Source organism: Mixophyes fleayi, chromosome 3, assembly GCF_038048845.1.
Source record: "Mixophyes fleayi isolate aMixFle1 chromosome 3, aMixFle1.hap1, whole genome shotgun sequence".
Taxonomy (NCBI): domain Eukaryota; kingdom Metazoa; phylum Chordata; class Amphibia; order Anura; family Limnodynastidae; genus Mixophyes; species Mixophyes fleayi.
Window position 1 is genome coordinate 349,156,853 of NC_134404.1, and position 25,075 is coordinate 349,181,927.

General features: G+C 50.6%; 2 protein-coding genes across 2 annotated transcripts in view; one reads left to right on the forward strand and one right to left on the reverse strand.

Annotated features, from left to right (window-relative positions):
- Positions 1–1,048, reverse strand: part of MRPL2 (mitochondrial ribosomal protein L2) — a 40,886-nt gene extending 39,838 nt beyond the window's left edge. Inside the window, 1 exon segment of the mRNA XM_075204543.1 lies at positions 862–1,048. The gene's annotated coding sequence lies outside the window, so the exon portion shown is untranslated.
- Positions 1,049–1,106: 58 nt separating this feature from the next.
- KLC4 (kinesin light chain 4) overlaps positions 1,107–25,075 on the forward strand; it is a 35,670-nt gene continuing 11,701 nt past the window's right edge. The window contains 2 exon segments of the mRNA XM_075204542.1: positions 1,107–1,214; positions 23,401–23,653. Of these exon segments, the coding sequence (XP_075060643.1) occupies positions 1,111–1,214; positions 23,401–23,653 (357 nt within the window). The 5' untranslated portion in view covers positions 1,107–1,110.

Below are 25,075 nucleotides of genomic sequence, written 5' to 3' on the forward strand. Positions count from 1 at the left end.
AGGGACAGATCCTCACCACTCAGCAGCTGTATAGTATATTATATTATAGATGGACAGATCCTCACCTCTCAGCAGCTGTATATTATATTATAGAAGAACAGATCCTCACCTCTCAGCAGCTGTATATTATATTATAGAGGAACAGATCCTCACCTCTCTGCAGCTGTATATTATATTATAGATGGACAGATCCTCACCACCCAGCAGCTGTAGATATTATATTATATTAGATTATAGAGGGACAGATCCTCACCACTCAGCAGCTGTATATTATAGAGGAACAGATCCTCACCTCTCAGCAGCTGTATATTATATTATAGAGGAACAGATCCTCACCTCTCAGCAGCTGTATATTATATTATAGAGGAACAGATCCTCACCTCTCAGCAGCTGTATATTATATTATAGATGGACAGATCCTCACCACCCAGCAGCTGTAGATATTATATTATATTAGATTATAGAGGGACAGATCCTCACCACTCAGCAGCTGTATATTATAGAGGAACAGATCCTCACCTCTCAGCAGCTGTATATTATATTATAGACGGACAGATCCTCACCTCTCAGCAGCTGTATATTATATTATAGACAGATCCTCACCTCTCAGCAGCTGTATATTATATTATAGATGGACAGATCCTCACCTCTCAGCAGCTGTATATTATATTATAGATGGACAGATCCTCACCTCTCAGCAGCTGTATATTATATTATAGACGGACAGATCCTCACCTCTCAGCAGCTGTATATTATATTATAGACGGACAGATCCTCACCTCTCAGCAGCTGTATATTATATTATAGACAGATCCTCACCTCTCAGCAGCTGTATATTATATTATAGAGACAGATCCTCACCTCTCAGCAGCTGTATATTATATTATAGAGACAGATACTCAGCAGCAGGTCATGTCTCTGGTGTCGCACAGCATTGACGTCATCTCCCGGGCAGTATGGCTGGTAGTCGCTCAGTTTTGACATAAGATGAAAAGATTCCACCTCTAGTGACCGCTCATTGATGTGTCCTATGTGAGAGATCCGAGCACTAGATGGAGACAATGTATTTCTTGTGAGGAGATAAAATGTCCCCGCTCAGTCCATCAGAATATGACGGGATGGACACGTGACCTGAATCACAACACTGAGGAGAAGAGGATTGTGGGAGAGGTGAGGACAGATCGCTGCAGCCGTCACCTAGAGCTGAGGGAGAGGTATTTACCATCGATATACTGTACTTATATACACCTCACAATATATATATATCTATATACACATACACAGATATACTGTACTTATATACACCTCACAATATATATATATATATAGAGAGATATACACACACACACACAGATATACTGTACTTATATACACCTCACAATATATATATATATATAGAGAGATATACACACACACACACAGATATACTGTACTTATATACACCTCACATTATATATATATATATAGAGAGATATACACACACACACACAGATATACTGTACTTATATACACCTCACAATATATATATATATATATATATATATATATATATATATATATATAGAGAGAGAGATATACACACACATACACAGATATACTGTACTTATATACACCTCACAGTATATACATATGTACACACACTTTTTTTTTTTTATTATGGGCAGCACGGTGGCGTAGTGGTTAGCACATCTGCCTCACAGCACTGGGGTCATGAGTTCAATTCCCAAACATGGCCTTTTCCATGTGTATGTTCTCCCTATGTTTGCATGGGTTTCCTCCAGGTGCTCTGGTTTCCTCCCACACTCCAGAAACTAGTAGTTTAATTGGCTGCTATCAATAATATAGTGTGTGTATGTTAGGGAATTTAGACTGTAAGCTCCAATGGGGCAAGGACTGACGTGAGTGAGTTCTCTGTACAGTGCTGTGGTATAAGTGGCGCTATATAAATAGATGATATTGAGATATATATATATATATATATATTGCTACTTATACACTGAATATATACCATTTCTATACGTCAGACTATACTCTTATTAATTTTTATTTGTCAGGCGCCACAAAGTGTCCGCAGCACCGTACAGGGACAAACAGTAGGACAGTACATTACAGTACAATAAACAAGCAGCACTATTACTCAGGTAGTTCAGTGTACAACTAATAAGAAAGGTTTGGGGAAAGTCAGCACAGCAGGGAACCTGTGCCCAAGAGCGTGGGTGCGGCTAACAGGTGAAGAGCTACTGACAGGAGAGGAAGCCGACAGGTGGGTAGTTAGGCAGGTGACTGAAAGACTTTTAAGAAGAGGTGAGTTTTTAATGCCCATTTGAAACTGCTTAGAGGGGGGACGTTATGATAGTACGAGGGAGATCGTTCCAGTGGAGAAGTCTTGAATACGTGAGATGAGCTAATCAGAGGGGAGGAGAGAGATGATGGTCGTTGGCCAATTGCAGTGGGTGGGAAGGATTATGAATAGAGAGGAGGTTGGAGATGTAGGGAGCAGTGGGGTTGGCAAGGGCCTTGTAAATGAGGGTGAGGAGCTTGAAGATGATTCTATAGGGTAAGGGGAGCCAGTGAAGGGCATGATAGAGAGGGTAGACAGATGTGGAGCGGCGAGAAAGGAAGATAAGTCTAGCAACGGCATTGAGTATAGAACAAAGAGAAGTGAGATGTGAGTGTGGGAGGTCAGTGAGGAGAAGGTTGCAGTAGTCTAACCGATAGAATATCAGGGAGTGGATAACGATTTGGTGGCATTCTGGGAGAGGAAGGGCCTAATACGAGCAATGTTGCGTAACTGGAAGTGGCAGGATTTGAACTCATAACCCCATTGCTGTAAGGCAGAAGTGCTAACCACTTAGCCACCGTACATATATATATATATATATATATACATACAGACACACACACAGATACATACGTCATACTATCTATATACCGTATCTATACACATCATGCTCTCTATATACCGTACCTGTACGTCATGCTATCTGTATACTGTTTACAGGCACAGGGGCTGTAATACTGTCTATATACATACATACATGCATACATACACACACGGGAGCTACATACTGTATACGCATAGGTGAGCTATATTCTTTGTGTACAGTAATGGCCAAAAGTTTTGAGAATGACACAAGTATTGGTTTTCACAAAGTTTGCTGCTTCAGTGTTTTTAGACCTTTTTGTCAGATGTTGCTATGTTATACTGAAGGACAATTACAAGCATTTCATAAGTGTCAAAGGCTTTTATTGACAAGTACATTAAGTTTATGCAAAGAGTCAATATTTGCAGTGTTGACCCTTCTTTTTGAAAACTTATGCAATTCGCCCTGGCAGCTGTCAATCAATTCTTGGCCACATACTGATTCATGGCTGCCCATTCTTGCCTAATCAATGGTTGGAGTTTGTCCACCCACCTCTTGAGGATTGACCAAGTTCTCAATGGGATTAAGGTCTGGGGAGTTTCCTGGCCATGGACCCAAAATTTCGATGTTTTGATCCCCAAGCCACTTAGTTATCACTTTTGCTTTATGGCACGGTGCTCCATCATGCTGGAAAAAGCATTGTTCCTCACTAAACTGTTCTTAGATGGTTGGGAGAAGTTGCTCTTGGAGGATGTTTTGGTACCATTCTTTATTTATGGCTGTGTTCTTAGGCAAAACTGTGAGTGAGCCCACTCCCTTGGCTGAGAAGCAACCCCACACATGAATGGTCTCAGGATGCTTTACTGTTGGCGTGACACAGGACTGACGGTAGCGCTCACCTTTAATTCTCCGGACAAGCATTTTTCCAGATGCCCCAAACAATCTGAAAGAAGATTCAAGAGAGAAAATGACTTTACCCCCAGTCCTCAGCAGTCCAATCCCTGTACCTTTGACTCACAACTATCATTTATTCCCCACATCAACTCCATATCTAAATCATGTTACATACATCTAAAAAACATTTCCAGAATATGCACATATCTCACACAAGACACAGCAAAAACCTTAATTCATGCACTCATCATCTCCCGCATCGACTATTGCAATTCCCTCCTTACTGGTCTTCCCAAAGTCAGACTTGAACCCCTACAATCTATTATGCACGCAGCGGCTAGATTGATTTTTCCATGCTAACCGTTCTTCCTCTGCTGAGCCACTCTGTCAGTCTCTACATTGGCTGCCTGTATTTCAACGAATCCAATATAAAATTCTTCTACTAACATACAAGGCCGTCAACAAAATTGCACCGGCATACATCTCCTCACTTGTCTCAAAATATCACCCAACTTGACATCTTCGTTCAGCGCAAGATCTGCGTCTCTCTTCCACTCTCATCACTTCCTCCCATTCTCGGTTACAGGACTTTTTTCGGGCTACACCCACTTTGTAGAATTCCCTCCCTCGCACGGTAAGACTTTCCTCTAGTCTTCAAACCTTCAAGCGTTCTCTGGAAATCCACCTCTTCAGACAAGCTAATGATATTCCTCAACCACCATCTTTATCTCCCCTATTACCACCCTCTACACAGCTAACACAAGACAACAACCCTCTGACTAACATTGCCACACACACAGCCCACTCAATACTTTTACCTTTGCATTCTAGCTGGTCCAGTGTGCAATATGATGTAGCACATGCCCTTGTGTTTCAAACTCCCATTGTCCAATAGATTGTAAGCTTGCGAGCAGGGTTCTCTTACCTCTCTGTCTGTATGTATTACCCAGTATTGTTTTATTAATGTTTGTTCCCAATTGTAAAGCGCTACGAAATTTGCTGGCGCTATATAAATAAATGATGATGATGATGACCTTTTGCAGAATATCAGTCTGTCCCTGATGTTTTTCCTGGAGAGAAGTGGCTTCTTTGCTGGCCTTCTTGACACCAGGCCATCCTCCAAAAGTCTTTGCCTCACTGTGCGTGCATATGCACTCACACCTACCTGTTGCCGTTCCTGAACAAGCTCTGCACTGGTGGTCCCCCGATGCTGCAGCTGAATCTACTTTAGGAGACGGTCTTGGCGCTTGCTGGACGTTATTGGGCACCCTGAAGCCTTCTTCACAACTATTGAACCTCTCTTCTTGAAGTTCTTGATAATTCGATAAATGGTTGATTTAGGTGCAATCTTATTAGCGGCAATATCCTTGCCTGTGAAGCCCTTTTTGTGCAAACTGCATGTTTTCTTGCAGATAACCATGGTTAACAGAGGAAGAACAATGATTTAAAGCACCATCCTCTTTTTAAAGCTTCCAGTCTGTTATTCTAACTCAATCAGCATGACAGAGTGATCGCCAGCCTTGTCCTCGTCAACACTTTCACCTGTATTAACGAGAGAATCACTGACCTGATGTCAGCTGGTCCTTTTGTGGCAGGGCTGAAATGCAGTGGAAATGTTGTTTTTGGGATAAAGTTCATTGTCATGGCAAAGAGGGTCTTTGAAATTAATTACAATTCATCTGATCACTCCATGATATTATGGAGTATATGCAAATTGCCATCATTAAAACTGAGGCAGCAGACTTTGTAAAAAGAAAAAAAAATAAATATGTGTCATTCTCAAAACTTTTGGCCATGACTGTATATATTCACACATGAGAGTGGTACCCTGTCTATATACATATAGAGAAGCTGTGTACTGTCTATATACACAGAGCTATATACTGCATATATACACATAGGGAAGCTGTTTTCTGTCTATATACTGTATGTTTAGGGGAACTAATTACAGTATATATAACACACAGAGGAGCTGTATACTGTATGTATATATACACTCAGTGGTCAATTTATTAGGTACACCTTTCTAGTACTGGGTAGGATCCCACTTTGCTTCCAGAACAGCCTGAATTCTTCATGACATGGATGAACAAGGTGCTGGAAACATTCCTTAGAGATTCTGGTCCATGTTGATATAATAACATCACACAGTTGGCTGCACGTTCATGCTGAGAATCTCCCGTTCTACCACTTCCCAAATGCGCTCGCTCTATTGGATTGAGATCTGGTGACTGTGGAGAACATTGGAGTACACTGACCTCATTGCCATGACGTTCATGGAACCAGCTTCGGATGACATGTGCTCTGTGTCTTGTTGGAAATAGCCATTAGATGGGTAGACTGTGGCCATAAAAGGATGCACATGGTCAGCAATAATATTCATGCAGGCTGTGTAATTTGGTTTAAGAGGCCTAATGTGTGCCAAGCAAACCTTCCCCACACCATTACTTTTCTGCATCGTTGACACAAGGGTGGATGAATTCATGTTATTGATGCCAAATTATAATTTATGATCTTACCATGTGCATGCCGCAGCAAAAATCGAGATTCGTCAGACAGGGCGACATGTTTCCAATCAACTGTCCAGTTTTGGTGAGCCTGAGCCCACAGTAGCCTCAGTTTCGTGTTCTTAGCTGAGTGGAACCTGTTGTGGTCTTCTGCAGCCCATCACTTCAAGGTTGGGCGTGCTGTGCACTCAGAGATGCTCTTCTTTATAACACTGCTGTAACACATGGTTATCTGAGTTATTGTCACCTTCAGCCAGTCTGCCCATTCTCCCCCATTATCAAGGAGTCTTTGCCCACTGAACTGCTGCTCACTGGTTGTATTTTGTTTTGTGCACCTTCCTCTAAACTTAGAGACTCTAGTTGTGTGTGAAAACTCCAGATCAGCAGCAGTTTCTGAGATACTCAAACCACCCCGTCTGGCACCAACATTCATTCCACAGTCAGAGTCACTTAGATCTCATTTCTTCCCCATGCTGGTGTTTGGTCTGGGCAACAACTGAACCTCTTGACTGTTTCTGCATTGGCTTGCTGCCACATGATTGGCTGGTTAGATTTGCGCATTAATGAGCAGGTGTACCCAATAAGGTGGCCACTGAGTCTATATAAACATAGAGCGCTATATTCCATTTATATACAGTGTATATTCACCTATGGGAGGTATATTATGTCTATATAAACAGAGAGCTATATACTGTCTATATACACAGCTATATTCACCATCAACATTTATTTATATAGCGCCAGCAAATTCCGTAGCACTTTACAACTCTACAAATGGGGGCAAACACAATAACATGCAATACTGTGTAATACAGACAAAGAGGGGAGAAGGCCCTGCTCACAAGCTTACAATCTAAGGGACAATGGGAGTTTGATACATGAGGTTAAGTCTACATATTGCATTTCAGTCCAGCCAGATTGCAAAGGTAAAACTGATTTGTGTGGTATATGATCCAATCACACAGCAATGTTGTTCAGGGGGTCAGTGGTGTTGTCTTGTGGGAATTGTGTAAAGGGTGGTAATCAGGTAACCTAAAGAGATTAAGAGGGTAGTTGAGGAATATTATAAACTTGCCGTTAGAGGTGGGTTTTTAGAGAACGCTTGAAGGTGTGAAAACAAGAGGAAAGTCCTATTGTGCGAGGGAGGGAATTCAGGGAGTGGGTGCAGCCCAATAAAAGTCCTGTAACCGGGAATGGGAGGATGTAATAAGAGTGGAAGAGAGATGCAGATCTTGTGCAGAACAGAGTTGCCTAGTTAGGAGATATTTTGAGACAAGTGAGGAGATGTATGTTGGTGCAGTTTTGTTGACGGCCTTATAGGTTAGTAGAAGTATTTTATATTGGATTCAATAAAAACAGGCAACCAATGTAGAGACAGACAGAGTTACTCAGCAGAGTTAGAACGGTTTGCAAGGAAAATCTATCTAGCTGCTGTGTTCAAAACAGATTGTAGGGGCTTGAGATTGTTTTGGGGAAGACCAGTAAGTGGGAATTGCAATAGTCAATGTGGAAGATGATGAGTGCATGAATTACAGTTTTTGCAGTGTCTTGTATAAGATATATGTGTATTCTGGAAATGTTTTTTAAATGTTTGCGTGGGGTTTCCTCCTGGAATTCCGGTTTCCACCCACATTTCAAAAACATACTAATACGCTGCTATTAAATTGACCTTAGTCTCTTGGTCTGTGTGTTTATTAGTTCATGTAGATTATAATCTCCAATGGGGCAGGGACTGATTTGAGTGAGTTCTATGTACAGCGCTGCGGAATTAGTGGCGCTATATAAACAGCTGATGATGATTTAAATATAGAGTCGAAATGGGGAACAAAGGATAGTTGTGAGTCAAGGATCACACCTAGGCGGCAAACTTGCGGAGTGGGATTTATTGTCATGTTGTCAACAGAAATGTTAGGTAGGTAACGTTTGTTCGTGGGTGGGAATATTATTAACTCTGTTTTAGAGAGTTTGAGTTGGCGAGAAGACATCCAAGATGAAATGGCAGAAAGACAGTAACGTGAGACAACACAGATGGTGAGAGATCAGTAGAGGATAGATAGATTTGGGTATCATCCGCATAGAGATGATACTGAAATCCAAAGGAGCTTATTAGTTTCCCTAGAGAAGTGGTGTAGATAGAGAACAGCAGAGGACCTAGGACTGACCCTTGTGGTCTCCAACTGATAAAGGAAGCGGAGCAGAGGTGGATCCAGAGAAATTAACACTGAAAGAGCGATTAGATAGGTAGGATGAGAACCAGGATAGGACAGTGTCTTGCAGACCTAGGGATTGTAGCGTTTGTATGAGGAGAGAGTGGTCAACAGTGTCACATGCAGCAGAGAGATCCAGGAGAATTAGGAGAGAGTAATGGCCTTTAGTTGTTGTGATCAAATCATTGACAACCTTGGTCAGCGCAGTCTCTGTGGAGTGTTGAGAACGAAGCCCTGACTGAAGGGAATCCAATAGGTAGTTTGCAGTAAGAAAGTGTGAGGCGAGTGTAGGCAATTCTCTCTAGAAGCTTGGAGGGGCACGGAAGCTGGGAGATGGGGCGGTAATTTGAGAGAGTTTGAGTCAGAATTTAGTTTTTTCAGAACAGGAGTAATCACTGCATCTTGTATAATGACGGGAACATACCAGTAGAGAGAGATTACTGATTTTAGTTAGACGTGGAGTGAGCACAGGAGACACAGATCTACTAACTTGTGAGGTTTTAGGACAGGATCCAATGTAGAGAGGGTATCGGAGGGTGCTGTGAAGGAATTGAGGTGATTGCTAGTTGAGGAAAATGATACCATCTTCTCATTCTCGTCCTTGAAGTAGTAAGCAAGCTCCTAGGCACTGATAGTAGTCAAAGGGTTTGGGGTGGGAGGGTTGCGAAGAGATTTAAATGTGCCAAATAAAGGCATTTGGGGTTAGAAGTCTGAGCAGAGATGAGCGATTGGAAATATTTTTGTTTTCTGCAGTGTCCAGAGCATATCGACAGACGTGATGGATAGAAGTATATATGAAGAAATTATTAGAAGTACGAGATTTACACCAGTAACATTCTGCTTTACGGGGACATTTTTGAAGATTATGTTATTTTAGTGTGTGTGTATATATTACACACATAGATTGTATACTGTCTATATACTGTATATTTACACATAGGGAAGTTGTCTATATAAGTATATCTACTATGTATATACATCTGAAGTGTTGACAAGTACAGGGTTAGTATCTTAAGCTGGGTACACACTAAACGGTTTTCGTCCAATAATCGGCTGAATCAGCTGACATACGACCGCTCGTTCAAAAGTGGGGTCAGTGTGTGTAGTGACACGATGGTCGAAAGTCTGCCCAAATGGACGATTGTCTCCTCATTTGGTTGGTCGTACCGTTTAATATTTTCGTAGTGTGTATAAGCTTCCGACCGATCCACAAGAGTGAGTACGAATTAGTCATTGCTCACGACAACATGGCTGTAAAAAGTCGGTAAAGGGACGTCCGCTCTTCCCTTTATCGTCCTAAACAAGGCTAGTGTGTATGCAGTCCATGGACCGAGCGATCGGAACATCGATTTCTGTAGTGTACTCAGCTTAAGTTACACTTGTTGCAATTTCAAGACTAATCTGAATAGCAGTGACAATTTGGAGCTACATAGAAATACATGCATAGTGAATTACCCCCACTTGTTTATACAACAATAATATATCTAATTGGAGAACTTAAATGCTATTTAACCAATTGGGTTCTGGCTGTGAGTAATTTACACACACCTCTTAATAATATGGGATTTGTTGAGTCCTGCAATTACGATACAAATACTATATATAAAACTCTGGGTGGCTTAGCATAAATACAAATATAATTTTGATCACCACACTTTCACTCATTTTTATATTTCGTTACTGGGACATTTGGGCAAAATATACATATTAATTTGTGTGTAATAAAAATGTATATTTTAATGTAGAAATAGATTCTTGGGGATTTCTACAAATACAGTGGTATTGGGGCATATTTTACAATAACCGTTATTTGGCACGATCATTTTCATTCCTTATCACAATAGTAAGAAATGAAAGATCATGAGTATTGATTAAGTGTTCTGCCTGAACAGCAGTCCCGATAAACACCTATCTCTTCTATGGTCACTATAGGAAAGTGGCCACCTTTGCGATAGTCACCTGAGGGGACAGCAGGTAAGATCCCTCTACCGCAATGTTCTCCCCATAAGCTTCAATGGCCAACGCCAATTTGGCACAAGTTCGGAACTTGTTAAATCACTCACAATGGGGCCTATTTATTATAACTTATTTTAAATGTTGTTTTCAGGGAACAGACACAATTGTAAGTATCCTGCAAATTTATAAACAGTGCAGATATCCAGAGCAGTCCCCATAACTGTATGAGGACTACTCTGTACCACAATTTATCAAGTTCTGAACATGCAGTTACACATCTGATAATGTACGTCAGCTCGGGCACATACAGCTCAGGCTGGCGTACATTACCGTATGAGGAGAGCTCTCCCCTTTGTGATAGTGACCATATGAAGAATAGGACCATAGGGGTCTTCGCAGGATCAGCAGTTTTTCGTGACTGTTGAAGATTTTTCACAAGTACACACAATCTCATTGCGATAAGGATTGAAAGGGTTTGTGTTATAAATGCGGTCATTAATACATAGGGGCCAGTAGCTGTCCCCATAGGAACCTATTGGAGATATCTGATGCTATACTTTAGTTAAAAATACATTTGCGGTGGATTAGGCCCCATAGTGATCTATAGATAGGAGGTATGTACCACAATATATCACATTCTGGGCTGTATGTACCTATAGTACATTAATGATTATATCGCTGATAGGTACTGTGTGTCGGAGGGGAGTGAGACCGAGGTGAGTGTGCAGGGTGAGCCGGGTGATGAGCGCGCCATGCTAGACGGGTGAGCCGGGTGATGAGTGCTCCATGCTAAACGGGTGATGAACGTGCCATGCTAGACGGGTGAGCCGGGTGATGACCGGGCCAGGCTAGATGGGTGAGCCGGGTGATGAGCGCGCCAGGCTAGACGGGTGAGCCGGGTGATGAGCGCGCCAGGCTAGACGGGTGAGCCGGGTGATGAGCGCGCCAGGCTAGACGGGTGAGCCGGGTGATGAGCGCTCAAGGCTAGACGGGTGAGCCGGGTGATGAGCGCTCAAGGCTAGACGGGTGAGCCGGGTGATGAGCGCGCCAGGCTAGACGGGTGAGCCGGGTGATGAGCGCGCCAGGCTAGACGGGTGAGCCGGGTGATGAGCGCGCCAGGCTAGACGGGTGATGAGCGCGCCAGGCTAGACGGGTGAGCCCGGTGATGAGCGCGCCAGGCTAGACGGGTGAGCCCGGTGATGAGCACGCCAGGCTAGACGGGTGAGCCCGGTGATGAGCGAGCCAGGCTAGACGGGTGAGCCCGGTGATGAGCGAGCCAGGCTAGACGGGTGAGCCCGAATGATCGCTCCAGGCTAGACGGGTGAGCCGCGTGATGACCGGGCCATGCTAGACGGGTGAGCCGGGTGATGAGCGCTCCATGCCAGACGGGTGATGAGCGCGCCAGGCTAGACGGGTGAGCCGGGTGATGAGCGCGCCAGGCTAGACGGGTGAGCCGGGTGATGAGCGCGCCAGGCTAGACGGGTGAGCCGGGTGATGAGCGCGCCAGGCTAGACGGGTGAGCCGGGTGATGAGCGCGCCAGGCTAGACGGGTGAGCCGGTTGATGAGCGCGCCAGGCTAGACGGGTGAGCCGGTTGATGAGCGCGCCAGGCTAGACGGGTGAGCCGGTTGATGAGCGCGCCAGGCTAGACGGGTGAGCCGGTTGATGAGCGCGCCAGGCTAGACGGGTGAGCCGGTTGATGAGCGCGCCAGGCTAGACGGGTGAGCCGGTTGATGAGCGCGCCAGGCTAGACGGGTGAGCCGGTTGATGAGCGCGCCAGGCTAGACGGGTGAGCCGGTTGATGAGCGCGCCAGGCTAGACGGGTGAGCCGGTTGATGAGCGCGCCAGGCTAGACGGGTGAGCCGGTTGATGAGCGCGCCAGGCTAGACGGGTGATCCGGGTGATGAGCGCGCCAGGCTAGACGGGTGAGCCGGGTGATGAGCGCGCCAGGCTAGACGGGTGAGCCGGGTGATCAGCGCGCCAGGCTAGACGGGTGAGCCGGGTGATCAGCGCGCCAGGCTAGACGGGTGAGCCGGGTGATGAGCACTCCAGGCTAGACGGGTGAGCCGGGTGATGAGCGCGCCAGGCTAGACGGGTGAGCCGGGTGATGAGCGCTCCAGGCTAGACGGGTGAGCCGGGTGATGAGCGCTCCAGGCTAGACGGGTGAGCCGGGTGATGAGCGCGCCAGGCTAGACGGGTGAGCCGGGTGATGACCGGTCCATGCTAGACGGGTGAGCCGGGTGATGACCGGTCCATGCTAGCCGGGTGATGAGCGCTCTATGCTAGACGGGTGATGAGCGCGCCAGGCTAGACGGGTGAGTCGGGTGATGAGCGCTCCAGGCTAGACGGGTGAGCCGGGTGATGAGCGCTCCAGGCTAGACGGGTGAGCCGGGTGATGAGCGCTCCAGGCTAGACGGGTGAGCCGAGTGATGAGCGCTCCAGGCTAGACGGGTGAGCCGGGTGATGAGCGCGCCAGGCTAGACGGGTGAGCCGGGTGATGAGCGCGCCAGGCTAGACGGGTGAGCCGGGTGATGAGCGCGCCAGGCTAGACGGGTGAGCCGGGTGATGAGCGCGCCAGGCTAGACGGGTGAGCCGGGTGATGACCGGTCCATGCTAGACGGGTGAGCCGGGTGATGACCGGTCCATGCTAGACGGGTGAGCCGGGTGATGAGCGCTCTATGCTAGACGGGTGATGAGCGCGCCAGGCTAGACGGGTGAGTCGGGTGATGAGCGCTCCAGGCTAGACGGGTGAGCCGGGTGATGAGCGCTCTATGCTAGACGGGTGATGAGCGCGCCAGGCTAGACGGGAGAGCCGGGTGATGAGCGCGCCAGGCTAGACGGGTGAGCCGGGTGATGAGCGCGCCAGGCTAGACGGGTGAGCCGGGTGATGAGCGCGCCAGGCTAGACGGGTGAGCCGGGTGATGAGCGCGCCAGGCTAGACGGGTGAGCCGGGTGATGAGCGCGCCAGGCTAGACGGGTGATGAGCGCGCCAGGCTAGACGGGTGAGCCGGGTGATGAGCGCGCCAGGCTAGACGGGTGAGCCGGGTGATGAGCGCTCCAGGCTAGACGGGTGAGCCGGGTGATGAGCGAGCCAGGCTAGACGGGTGAGCCGGGTGATGAGCGCTCCATGCTAGACGGGTGATGAGCGCTCCAGGCTAGACGGGTGAGCCGGGTGATGAGCACGCCAGGCTAGACGGGTGAGCCGGGTGATGAGCGCGCCAGGCTAGACGGGTGAGCCCGATGATGAGCGCTCCAGGCTAGCCGGGTGATGAGCGCTCCAGGCTAGACGGGTGAGCCGGGTGATGAGCGCTCCAGGCTAGACGGGTGAGCCGGGTGATGAGCGCTCCAGGCTAGACGGGTGAGCCGGGTGATGAGCGCTCCAGGCTAGACGGGTGAGCCCGATGATGAGCGCTCCAGGCTAGCCGGGTGATGAGCGCTCCAGGCTAGCCGGGTGATGAGCGCTCCAGGCTAGGGTGAGCCGGGTGATGAGCGCTCCAGGCTAGACGGGTGATGATCGCTCCAGGCTGGACGGGTGATGAGCGCTCCAGGCTAGACGGGTGAGCCGGGTGATGACCGGGCCATGCAGGACGGGTGAGCCGGGTGATGAGCGCGCCAGGCTAGACGGGTGAGCCGGGTGATGAGCGCTCCAGGCTAGACGGGTGAGCCGGGTGATGACCGGGCCATGCTAGACGGGTGAGCCGGGTGATGAGCGCGCCAGGCTAGACGGGTGAGCCGGGTGATGAGCGCTCCAGGCTAGACGGGTGAGCCGGGTGATGAGCGCGCCAGGATAGACGGGTGATGACCGGGCCATGCTAGCCGGATGATGAGCGTGCAGGGAGGGGCTCGGGAGCTGCAGTGGGAGTGAGCTAGGTGCAGGGTGGATCATACAGGCTGGAGGAGGTGGGGCAGAATTACTGCACAGGAAGAGGGGCAGGAGGGAGGAGATTGCACCGCGGGACCCCCGGATCCTGCTTATTCTTTGGTGGTCTCTTGGTTCTGGAGCTGACCATCTAAGTGACATCGTACAAGGTGAGTCTATGTGTCCTATGCAGCGACAGACTGAGCATCCCCAGGGGGGGGGAGATGTATCACAGCCAACAAAGCTAAGCTGGGCTGCTATAATTTGACTTTGTACCCTACATTTGTGGGTTTGCTTTTCTTAAATGTTGGGTAACTGCTGTGTCGTGCTGTATAATACAAGGATGTGTATATTAACCTTGTAGTTAGATACCTGCCAGTGCCTTGGTTTATTAATGCTTAGTTTAGGGTGTAGAAACTGCAGCACCGAATGGGTTAACTGTGTTTGTAGAAGACATTTGTGGCACGGTGTATGTGGCATAGTGTGGATGGGTGGCTGAAGGGTATACTCATTGGCACGGTGTATGTGACATAGTGTGGATGGGTGGCTGAAGGGTATACTCATTGGCACTGTGTATGTGACATAGTGTGGATGGGTGGCTGAAGGTTATACTCATTGGCACTGTGTATGTGGCATAGTGTGGATGGGTGGCTGAAGCTTATACTCATTGGCACTGTGTATGTGACATAGTGTTGATGGGTGGCTGAAGGGTATACTCATTGGCACTGTGTATGTGACATAGTGTGGATGGGTGGCTGAAGGGTATACTCATTGGCACTGTGTATGTGACATAGTGTTGATGGGTGGCTGAAGGGTATACTCATTGGCACTGTGTATGTGACATAGTGTGGATGGGTGGCTGAAGGGTATACTCATTGGCACTGTGTATGTGACATAGTGTGGATGGGTGGCTGAAGCTTATACTTATTGGCACAGTGTATGTGACATAGTGTGGATGGGTGGCTGAAGGGTATACTCATTGGCACTGTGTATGTGACATAGTGTGGATGGGTGGCTGAAGGGTATACTCATTGGCACGGTGTATGTGGCATAGTGTGGATGGGTGGCTGAAGGGTATACTCATTGGCACTGTGTATGTGACATAGTGTGGATGGGTGGCTGAAGGGTATACTCATTGGCACTGTGTATGTGACATAGTGTGGATGGGTGGCTGAAGGGTATACTCATTGGCACGGTGTATGTGGCATAGTGTGGATGGGTGGCTGAAGGGTATACTCATTGGCACTGTGTATGTGACATAGTGTGGATGGGTGGCTGAAGGGTATACTCATTGGCACGGTGTATGTGGCATAGTGTGGATGGGTGGCTGAAGGGTATACTCATTGGCACTGTGTATGTGACATAGTGTGGATGGGTGGCTGAAGGGTATACTCATTGGCACTGTGTATGTGGCATAGTGTGGATGGGTGGCTGAAGCTTATACTTATTGGCACAGTGTATGTGGCATAGTGTGGATGGGTGGCTGAAGGGTATACTCATTGGCACTGTGTATGTGACATAGTGTGGATGGGTGGCTGAAGGGTATACTCATTGGCACTGTGTATGTGACATAGTGTGGATGGGTGGCTGAAGGGTATACTCATTGACACGGTGTATGTGACATAGTGTGGATGGGTGGCTGAAGCTTATACTTATTGGCACTGTGTATGTGACATAGTGTGGATGGGTGGCTGAAGCTTATACTTATTGGCACTGTGTATGTGACATAGTGTGGATGGGTGGCTGAAGCTTATACTTATTGGCACTGTGTATGTGACATAGTGTGGATGGGTGGCTGAAGCTTATACTTATTGGCACTGTGTATGTGACATAGTGTGGATGGGTGGCTGAAGCTTATACTCATTGGCACTGTGTATGTGGCATAGTGTGGATGGGTGGCTGAAGCTTATACTTATTGGCACGGTGTATGTGACATAGTGTGGATGGGTGGCTGAAGGGTATACTCATTGACACGGTGTATGTGACATAGTGTGGATGGGTGGCTGAAGCTTATACTCATTGGCACTGTGTATGTGACATAGTGTGGATGGGTGGCTGAAGCTTATACTTATTGGCACGGTGTATGTGGCATAGTGTGGATGGGTGGCTGAAGCTTATACTCATTGGCACTGTGTATGTGACATAGTGTGGATGGGTGGCTGAAGCTTATACTTATTGGCACTGTGTATGTGACATAGTGTGGATGGGTGGCTGAAGCTTATACTCATTGGCACTGTGTATGTGACATAGTGTGGATGGGTGGCTGAAGGGTATACTCATTGGCACGGTGTATGTGGCATAGTGTGGATGGGTGGCTGAAGGGTATACTCATTGGCACGGTGTATGTGGCATAGTGTGGATGGGTGGCTGAAGCTTATACTTATTGGCACGGTGTATGTGGCATAGTGTGGATGGGTGGCTGAAGGGTATACTCATTGGCACGGTGTATGTGGCATAGTGTGGATGGGTGGCTGAAGGGTATACTCATTGGCACTGTGTATGTGGCATAGTGTGGATGGGTGGCTGAAGGGTATACTCATTGGCACGGTGTATGTGGCATAGTGTGGATGGGTGGCTGAAGGGTATACTCATTGGCACTGTGTATGTGGCATAGTGTGGATGGGTGGCTGAAGGGTATACTCATTGGCACTGTGTTGGTTAAGAATAGATTAGAGATGACTATCGGGGATGTAAGATCTGCAACACTGCGTAGGTTAATATTGTGGCATACAAATACCAACACTGCAGGGTTAAATGGCTGTGGTTAGTGCCTGGGGGCGCTGTAGGGGCTAATAGCTGTTGCTAGTGCTGTGGCACTGCAAGGGTTAATGGCAGTGGTTAGCTCCGAGACACTGCAGGCGTTAATGATAAATTGAGTAACAGAATTGGTCTTGCAGGTTGTGGTATGTGACAGATCTGTACAACAAATGTATTTCCATTTAAGCTTGTTGCTCCGTTCTAACACCATTTTTCTAATTCTCTAAAGGCTGATGAACATTGGTGGGTTCGTAGTGGTGCTATTACTGAGGCCTGGCGCTGAGTAGAGGGGTTTATGGCACAGTTAGGACCACCTGGAGCTGAGGTGGTTGTGTGTTTGGGGGGGGGGGGGGGTTAGGGACACCCGGTGTTTAGGAAGCATAAGAAGAGCACGTTCAGTGACACTGGGGATGGCATTGTTATGAACACCTGGAATTGAGAAAGGGGCTGGTTGACAGCACGATTAGTGACACCTGGTGCTGAGGAGGAGGGTATGTGTCTGGTCGCTGGCAGGGTTAGGGACACATGGCATAGAGTAGGCTTGAGGATGACACGTTCAGTGACACCTGGTGCTGGGAGGGTATGTTGATGGCATTGCTAGGGACACCTGGCACTGAGGAGAGAAGATGGGACATCTGGTGTTGTGTATCTGGTCACCTAGAAGGGGGCTGGTCGATTACTGCGGTTATTCTCAGCATTTGTATCACTTTCTGTCAGGGCATTATTTCAGGTGTAAGAGGGGGGTAAGCATCATATTGGTTTGGTACAGATTATACGTATTGTATGTCTTCCTGATAAAACATACTGCAGCTCTGCCACACCCTCCAACACACCTTTTTTTTTTTTTTACAGCCTTGTGAAACGTATATGTCACACCCATGTGTCTGCAAGAGCCAGAGTCCCAGCTCTTGGCAGCAGAGGGCCTCATAGTTACTGAGCACTTTACCTGTTTCCATTCACATTACCTCTGTGTGCACCCTATAGTCTGCAGCAAGTACCTTGACGTGCTGGGCTGATGGCTGTATGTGTGCAGGCCCCATGACGTGCTGGGCTGATGGCTGTATGTGTGCGGGCCCCATGACGCGCTGGGCTGATGGCTGTATGTGTGCGGGCCCCATGACGCGCTGGGCTGATGGCTGTATGTGTGCGGGCCCCGTGACGTGCTGGGCTGATGGCTGTATGTGTGCGGGCCCCATGACGTGCTGGGCTGATGGCTGTATGTGTGCGGGCCCCATGACGTGCTGGGCTGATGGCTGTATGTGTGCGGGCCCCGTGACGTGCTGGGCTGATGGCTGTATGTGTGCGGGCCCCATGACGTGCTGGGCTGATGGCTGTATGTGTGCGGGCCCCGTGACGTGCTGGGCTGATGGCTGTATGTGTGCGGGCCCCGTGACGTGCTGGGCTGATGGGTGTGTGTGCGGGCCCCATGACGTGCTGGGCTGATGGCTGTATGTGTGCGGGCCCCATGACGTGCTCGGCTGATGGCTGTATGTGTGCGGGCCCCATGACGTGCTGGGCTGATGGCTGTATGTGTGCGGGCCCTATGACGTGCTGGGCTGATGGCTGTATGTGTGCGGGCCCCATGACGTGCTGTTCTGATGGCTGTATGTGTGCGGGCCCCATGACGTGCTGGGCTGATGGCTGTATGTGTGCGGGCCCCATGACGTGCTCGGCTGATGGCTGTATGTGTGCAGGCCCTATGACGTGCTGGGCTGATGGCTGTATGTGTGCGGGCCCCATGACGTGCTGTTCTGATGGCTGTATGTGTGCGGGCCCCATGACGCGCTGGGCTGATGGCTGTATGTGTGCGGGCCCCATGACGCGCTGGGCTGATGGCTGTATGTGTGCGGGCCCCATGACGCGCTGGGCTGATGGCTGTATGTGTGCGGGCCCCATGACGTGCTGGGCTGATGGCTGTGTGTGCGGGCCCCATGACATGCTGTTCTGATGGCTGTATGTGTGCGGGCCCCATGACGCGCTGGGCTGATGGCTGTATGTGTGCGGGCCCCATGACGTGCTGGGCTGATGGCTGTATGTGTGCAGGCCCTATGACGTGCTGGGCTGATGGCTGTATGTGTGCGGGCCCCATGACGTGCTGGGCTGATGGCTGTATGTGTGCGGGCCCCATGACGTGCTGGGCTGATGGGTGTGTGTGTGCGGGCCCCATGACGTGCTGGGCTGATGGCTGTATGTGTGCGGGCCCCATGACGTGCTGGGCTGATGGCTGTATGTGTGCGGGCCCCATGACGTGCTGTTCTGATGGCTGTATGTGTGCGGGCCCCATGACGTGCTGGGCTGATGGCTGTATGTGTGCGGGCCCCATGACGTGCTGGGCTGATGGGTGTGTGTGCGGGCCCCATGACGTGCTGTTCTGATGGCTGTATGTGTGCGGGCCCCATGACGCGCTGGGCTGATGGCTGTATGTGTGCAGGCCCTATGACGTGCTGGGCTGATGGCTGTATGTGTGCGGGCCCCATGACGTGCTGTTCTGATGGCTGTATGTGTGCGGGCCCCATGACGTGCTGGGCTGATGGCTGTATGTGTGCGGGCCCCATGACGTGCTGGGCTGATGGGTGTGTGTGCGGGCCCCATGACGTGCTGTTCTGATGGCTGTATGTGTGCGGGCCCCATGACATGCTGTTCTGATGGCTGTATGTGTGCGGGCCCCATGACGTGCTGGGCTGATGGCTGTGTGTGCGGGCCCCATGACGTGCTGGGCTGATGGCTGTATGTGTGCGGGCCCCATGACGTGCTGGGCTGATGGCTGTATGTGTGCGGGCCCCATGACGCGCTGGGCTGATGGCTGTGTGTGCGGGCCCCATGACGTGCTGGGCTGATGGCTGTATGTGTGCGGGCCCCATGACGTGCTGGGCTGATGGCTGTATGTGTGCAGGCCCTATGACGTGCTGGGCTGATGGCTGTATGTGTGCGGGCCCCATGACGTGCTGGGCTGATGGCTGTATGTGTGCGGGCCCCATGACGCGCTGGGCTGATGGCTGTATGTGTGCGGGCCCCATGACGTGCTGGGCTGATGGCTGTATGTGTGCGGGCCCCATGACGTGCTGGGCTGATGGGTGTGTGTGCGGGCCCCATGACGTGCTGTTCTGATGGCTGTATGTGTGCGGGCCCCATGACATGCTGTTCTGATGGCTGTATGTGTGCGGGCCCCATGACGTGCTGGGCTGATGGCTGTATGTGTGCGGGCCCCATGACGTGCTCGGCTGATGGCTGTATGTGTGCGGGCCCCATGACGTGCTGGGCTGATGGCTGTATGTGTGCGGGCCCCATGACGTGCTGGGCTGATGGCTGTATGTGTGCGGGCCCCATGACGTGCTGGGCTGATGGCTGTATGTGTGCGGGCCCCATGACGTGCTGGGCTGATGGCTGTATGTGTGCGGGCCCCATGACGTGCTGTTCTGATGGCTGTATGTGTGCGGGCCCCATGACGTGCTGGGCTGATGGCTGTATGTGTGCGGGCCCCATGACGTGCTGTTCTGATGGCTGTATGTGTGCGGGCCCCATGACGTGCTGGGCTGATGGCTGTATGTGTGCGGGCCCCATGACGTGCTGGGCTGATGGCTGTATGTGTGCGGGCCCCATGACGTGCTGGGCTGATGGCTGTATGTGTGCGGGCCCCATGACGTGCTGGGCTGATGGCTGTATGTGTGCGGGCCCCATGACGTGCTGGGCTGATGGCTGTATGTGTGCGGGCCCCATGACGTGCTGGGCTGATGGCTGTATGTGTGCGGGCCCCATGACGTGCTGGGCTGATGGCTGTATGTGTGCGGGCCCATGACGTGCTGGGCTGATGGCTGTATGTGAGGCCCCATGACGTGCTGGGCTGATGGCTGTGTGTGCGGGCCCCATGACGTGCTGGGCTGATGGCTGTATGTGTGCGGGCCCATGACGTGCTGGGCTGATGGCTGTATGTGTGCGGCCCCCGTGACGTGCTGGGCTGATGGCTGTATGTGTGCGGCCCCCGTGACGTGCTGGGCTGATGGCTGTATGTGTGCGGGCCCCATGACGTGCTGGGCTGATGGCTGTATGTGGGGCCCCATGACGTGCTGGGCTGATGGCTGTATGTGTGCGGGCCCCATGACGCGCTGGGCTGATGGCTGTATGTGTGCGGGCCCCATGACGTGCTGGGCTGATGGCTGTATGTGGGGCCCCATGACGTGCTGGGCTGATGGCTGTATGTGTGCGGGCCCCATGACGTGCTGGGCTGATGGCTGTATGTGTGCAGGCCCTATGACGTGCTGGGCTGATGGCTGTATGTGTGCGGGCCCTATGACGTGCTGGGCTGATGGCTGTATGTGTGCGGGCCCCATGACGTGCTGTTCTGATGGCTGTATGTGTGCGGGCCCCATGACGTGCTGTTCTGATGGCTGTATGTGTGCGGGCCCCATGACGTGCTGGGCTGATGGCTGTATGTGTGCGGGCCCCATGACGTGCTGGGCTGATGGCTGTGTGTGCGGGCCCCATGACATGCTGTTCTGATGGCTGTATGTGTGCGGGCCCCATGACGTGCTGGGCTGATGGCTGTATGTGTGCGGGCCCCATGACGCGCTGGGCTGATGGCTGTATGTGTGCGGGCCCCATGACGCGCTGGGCTGATGGCTGTATGTGTGCGGGCCCCATGACGTGCTGGGCTGATGGCTGTATGTGTGCGGGCCCCATGATGTGCTGGGCTGATGGCTGTATGTGTGCGGGCCCCATGACGTGCTGGGCTGATGGCTGTATGTGTGCGGGCCCCATGACGTGCTGGGCTGATGGCTGTATGTGTGCGGGCCCCATGACGCGCTGGGCTGATGGGTGTGTGTGCGGGCCCCATGACGTGCTGGGCTGATGGCTGTATGTGTGCGGGCCCCGTGACGTGCTGGGCTGATGGCTGTATGTGTGCGGCCCCCGTGACGTGCTGGGCTGATGGCTGTATGTGTGCGGGCCCCATGACGTGCTGGGCTGATGGCTGTGTGTGCGGGCCCCATGACGTGCTGGGCTGATGGCTGTATGTGTGCGGGCCCCATGACGTGCTGGGCTGATGGCTGTATGTGGGGCCCCATGAAGTACTGTGATGCTATCTGTGTATACATGAGTGTAAATGCTACATATTGAATATTGGTCCAGCCAGAGTGCACAGATAAAGAGTACCTAGTGGGCTATATGATCCAGTCACATAGCAATATTTGTCATGGGGTCAGAGAGTTGTAGACTTGTGTGAAGGGTGCTAATAGGGTAACCTGGGGAGGTGAAGAGGGTGGTTGAGGAATATTATAAGCTTGCCTGAAGAGGTGTGTTTTCAGAGAATGCTTGGAGGTTTGGAGACAAGAGGAAAGTCTTATTGTGCGATGGAGGCAATTCAGGGAGTGGGTGCAGCCCAATTAAAGTCCTGTAACCGGGAATGAGAGTGAGAGACGCAGATCTTTTGCAGAACGGAGTTGTCGAGTTAGGAGATATTTTGAGACAAGTGAGGAGATGTATGTTGGAGTAGTTTTGTTGACGGCCTTGTAGGTTAGTAGAAGTATTTTATATTGGATTCAATAAGAACAGGCAACCAATGTAGAGACTGAGAGAGTGGCTCAGCAGAGGAAGAACGATTTTCAAGGAAAATCATTCTAGCTGCTGCATGCAAAATAGATCGTAAAGATGAGTTTTTTTTGGGAAAGACCAATACGTGGGAATTGCAATAGTCGATGCGGGAGATGATGAGTGCACGAATTAGAGTTTTTTTAAGTGTCTTGCGTGAGATATATGTGTATCCTGGAAATGTTTTTTAGATATATATATGACATGATTTAAATTGATGTGTGGAACAAAGTATAGTTCTGAGTAAAGGTTCACACCTAGACAGGGAGCTTGCGGGGTGGAATTTATGTTGTCAATAGAAATGTCAGGTAGGTAACTTCTCTTGGTGGGTGGGAATATTATTAACTCTGTTCTAGAAAGATTGGGTTTGAGTTGGTGAGAGGACATCCAAGATGAAATGGCAGAAAAACCGTCAGTAATGTGGGACAACACAGATGGTGAAAGATCAGGAGAGGATAGATAGATTTGGGTATCATCTGCATAGAGATGATACTGAAATCTAAAGGAGCTTATTAGTTTTCCTAGTGAAGTGGTGTAGAGAACAGCAGAGGACCTAGGACTGAGCTCTGTGGTCTCCAACTGATAAGGGAAGCAGAGGTGGATCTGGAGAAATTGACTCTGAAAGTGCAATTAGATAGGTAGGATGTGGGATAGGACAGAGTCTTGAAGACCTAGGGATTGTGATGTCTGTGTGTTGGGCCCCATGACGTACCATGCTCTGTATATGCAGGGCCCCAGGACGATAATGTTACTGAAATCTTTGTGTGTTTGCAGGAGCATGTCGGTGATGATGTACCCCCGGGAGGAGAAACTGGACAAGTTGTCCCAGGAGGAGATCATCACCAACACCAAGCTTGTAATGCAGGGTCTGGAGGCGCTGCGCAACGAACACAACTCCATTCTGCACAGCCTCCTGGAGACCATTAAATGCCTGAAGAAAGATGAGGAAGCCAATCTGGTCCACGAGAAGTCTGGCCTGCTGCGCAAATCTGTGGAAATGATTGAGCTGGGTCTTGGCGAGGCTCAGGTGAGCTCCATGTCAGTGGAGAAATATAGATACATGAATGAGCCCTCGCTGCCTACCTGCCCTCTATTTATTCGTATTAATGTAATCTGACCTCTAGTATGAAGCCGATTCAATATTATAGTGGAAAACATGAACCTTGTATACAAAAGATAAATGCTCTCAGGACACAATGGTCTGTTTCAGGTGTGGTTCCATATGTTAGATGTGAGACATTGTAGTGAGACATCAGTTTAGTCTTTACTTGTCACATGCCATTTGTATTTCCTTAAATTTCTATGTCAACCCAGGAGCTGGGGCACCTGTCTCCCACCACGTACCTGGTAGCTGGGGCACCTGTCTCCCACCACGTACCCGGTAGCTGGGGCACCTGTCTCCCACCACGTACCCGGTAGCTGGGGCACCTGTCTCCCACCTCGTACCCGGTAGCTGGGGCACCTGTCTCCCACCACGTACCCGGTAGCTGGGGCACCTGTCTCCCACCACGTACCCGGCAGCTGGGGCACCTGTCTCCCACCACGTACCCGGCAGCTGGGGCACCTGTCTCCCACCACGTACCCGGCAGCTGGGGCACCTGTCTCCCACCACGTACCCGGCAGCTGGTGGCACCTGTCTCCCACCACGTACCCGGCAGCTGGGGCACCTGTCTCCCACCACGTACCCGGCAGCTGGGGCACCTGTCTCCCACCACGTACCCGGCAGCTGGGGCACCTGTCTCCCACCACGTACCCGGCAGCTGGGGCACCTGTCTCCCACCACGTACCCGGTAGCTGGGGCACCTGTCTCCCACCACGTACCCGGCAGCTGGGGCACCTGTCTCCCACCACGTACCCGGTAGCTGGGGCACCTGTCTCCCGCCTCGTACCCGGTAGCTGGGGCACCTGTCTCCCGCCTCGTACCCGGTAGCTGGGGCACCTGTCTCCCGCCACGTACCCGGTAGCTGGGGCACCTGTCTCCCGCCACGTACCCGGTAGCTGGGGCACCTGTCTCCCGCCACGTACCCGGTAGCTGGGGCACCTGTCTCCCGCCACGTACCCGGTAGCTGGGGCACCTGTCTCCCGCCACGTACCCGGTAGCTGGGGCACCTGTCTCCCGCCACGTACCCGGTAGCTGGGGCACCTGTCTCCCGCCTCGTACCCGGCAGCTGGGGCACCTGTCTCCCACCACGTACCCGGCAGCTGGGGCACCTGTCTCCCACCACGTACCCGGCAGCTGGGGCACCTGTCTCCCACCACGTACCCGGCAGCTGGGGCACCTGTCTCCCACCACGTACCCGGTAGCTGGGGCTCCTGTCTCCCACCACGTACCCGGCAGCTGGGGCACCTGTCTCCCACCACGTACCCGGTAGCTGGGGCACCTGTCTCCCACCACGTACCCGGTAGCTGGGGCACCTGTCTCCCACCACGTACCCGGTAGCTGGGGCAC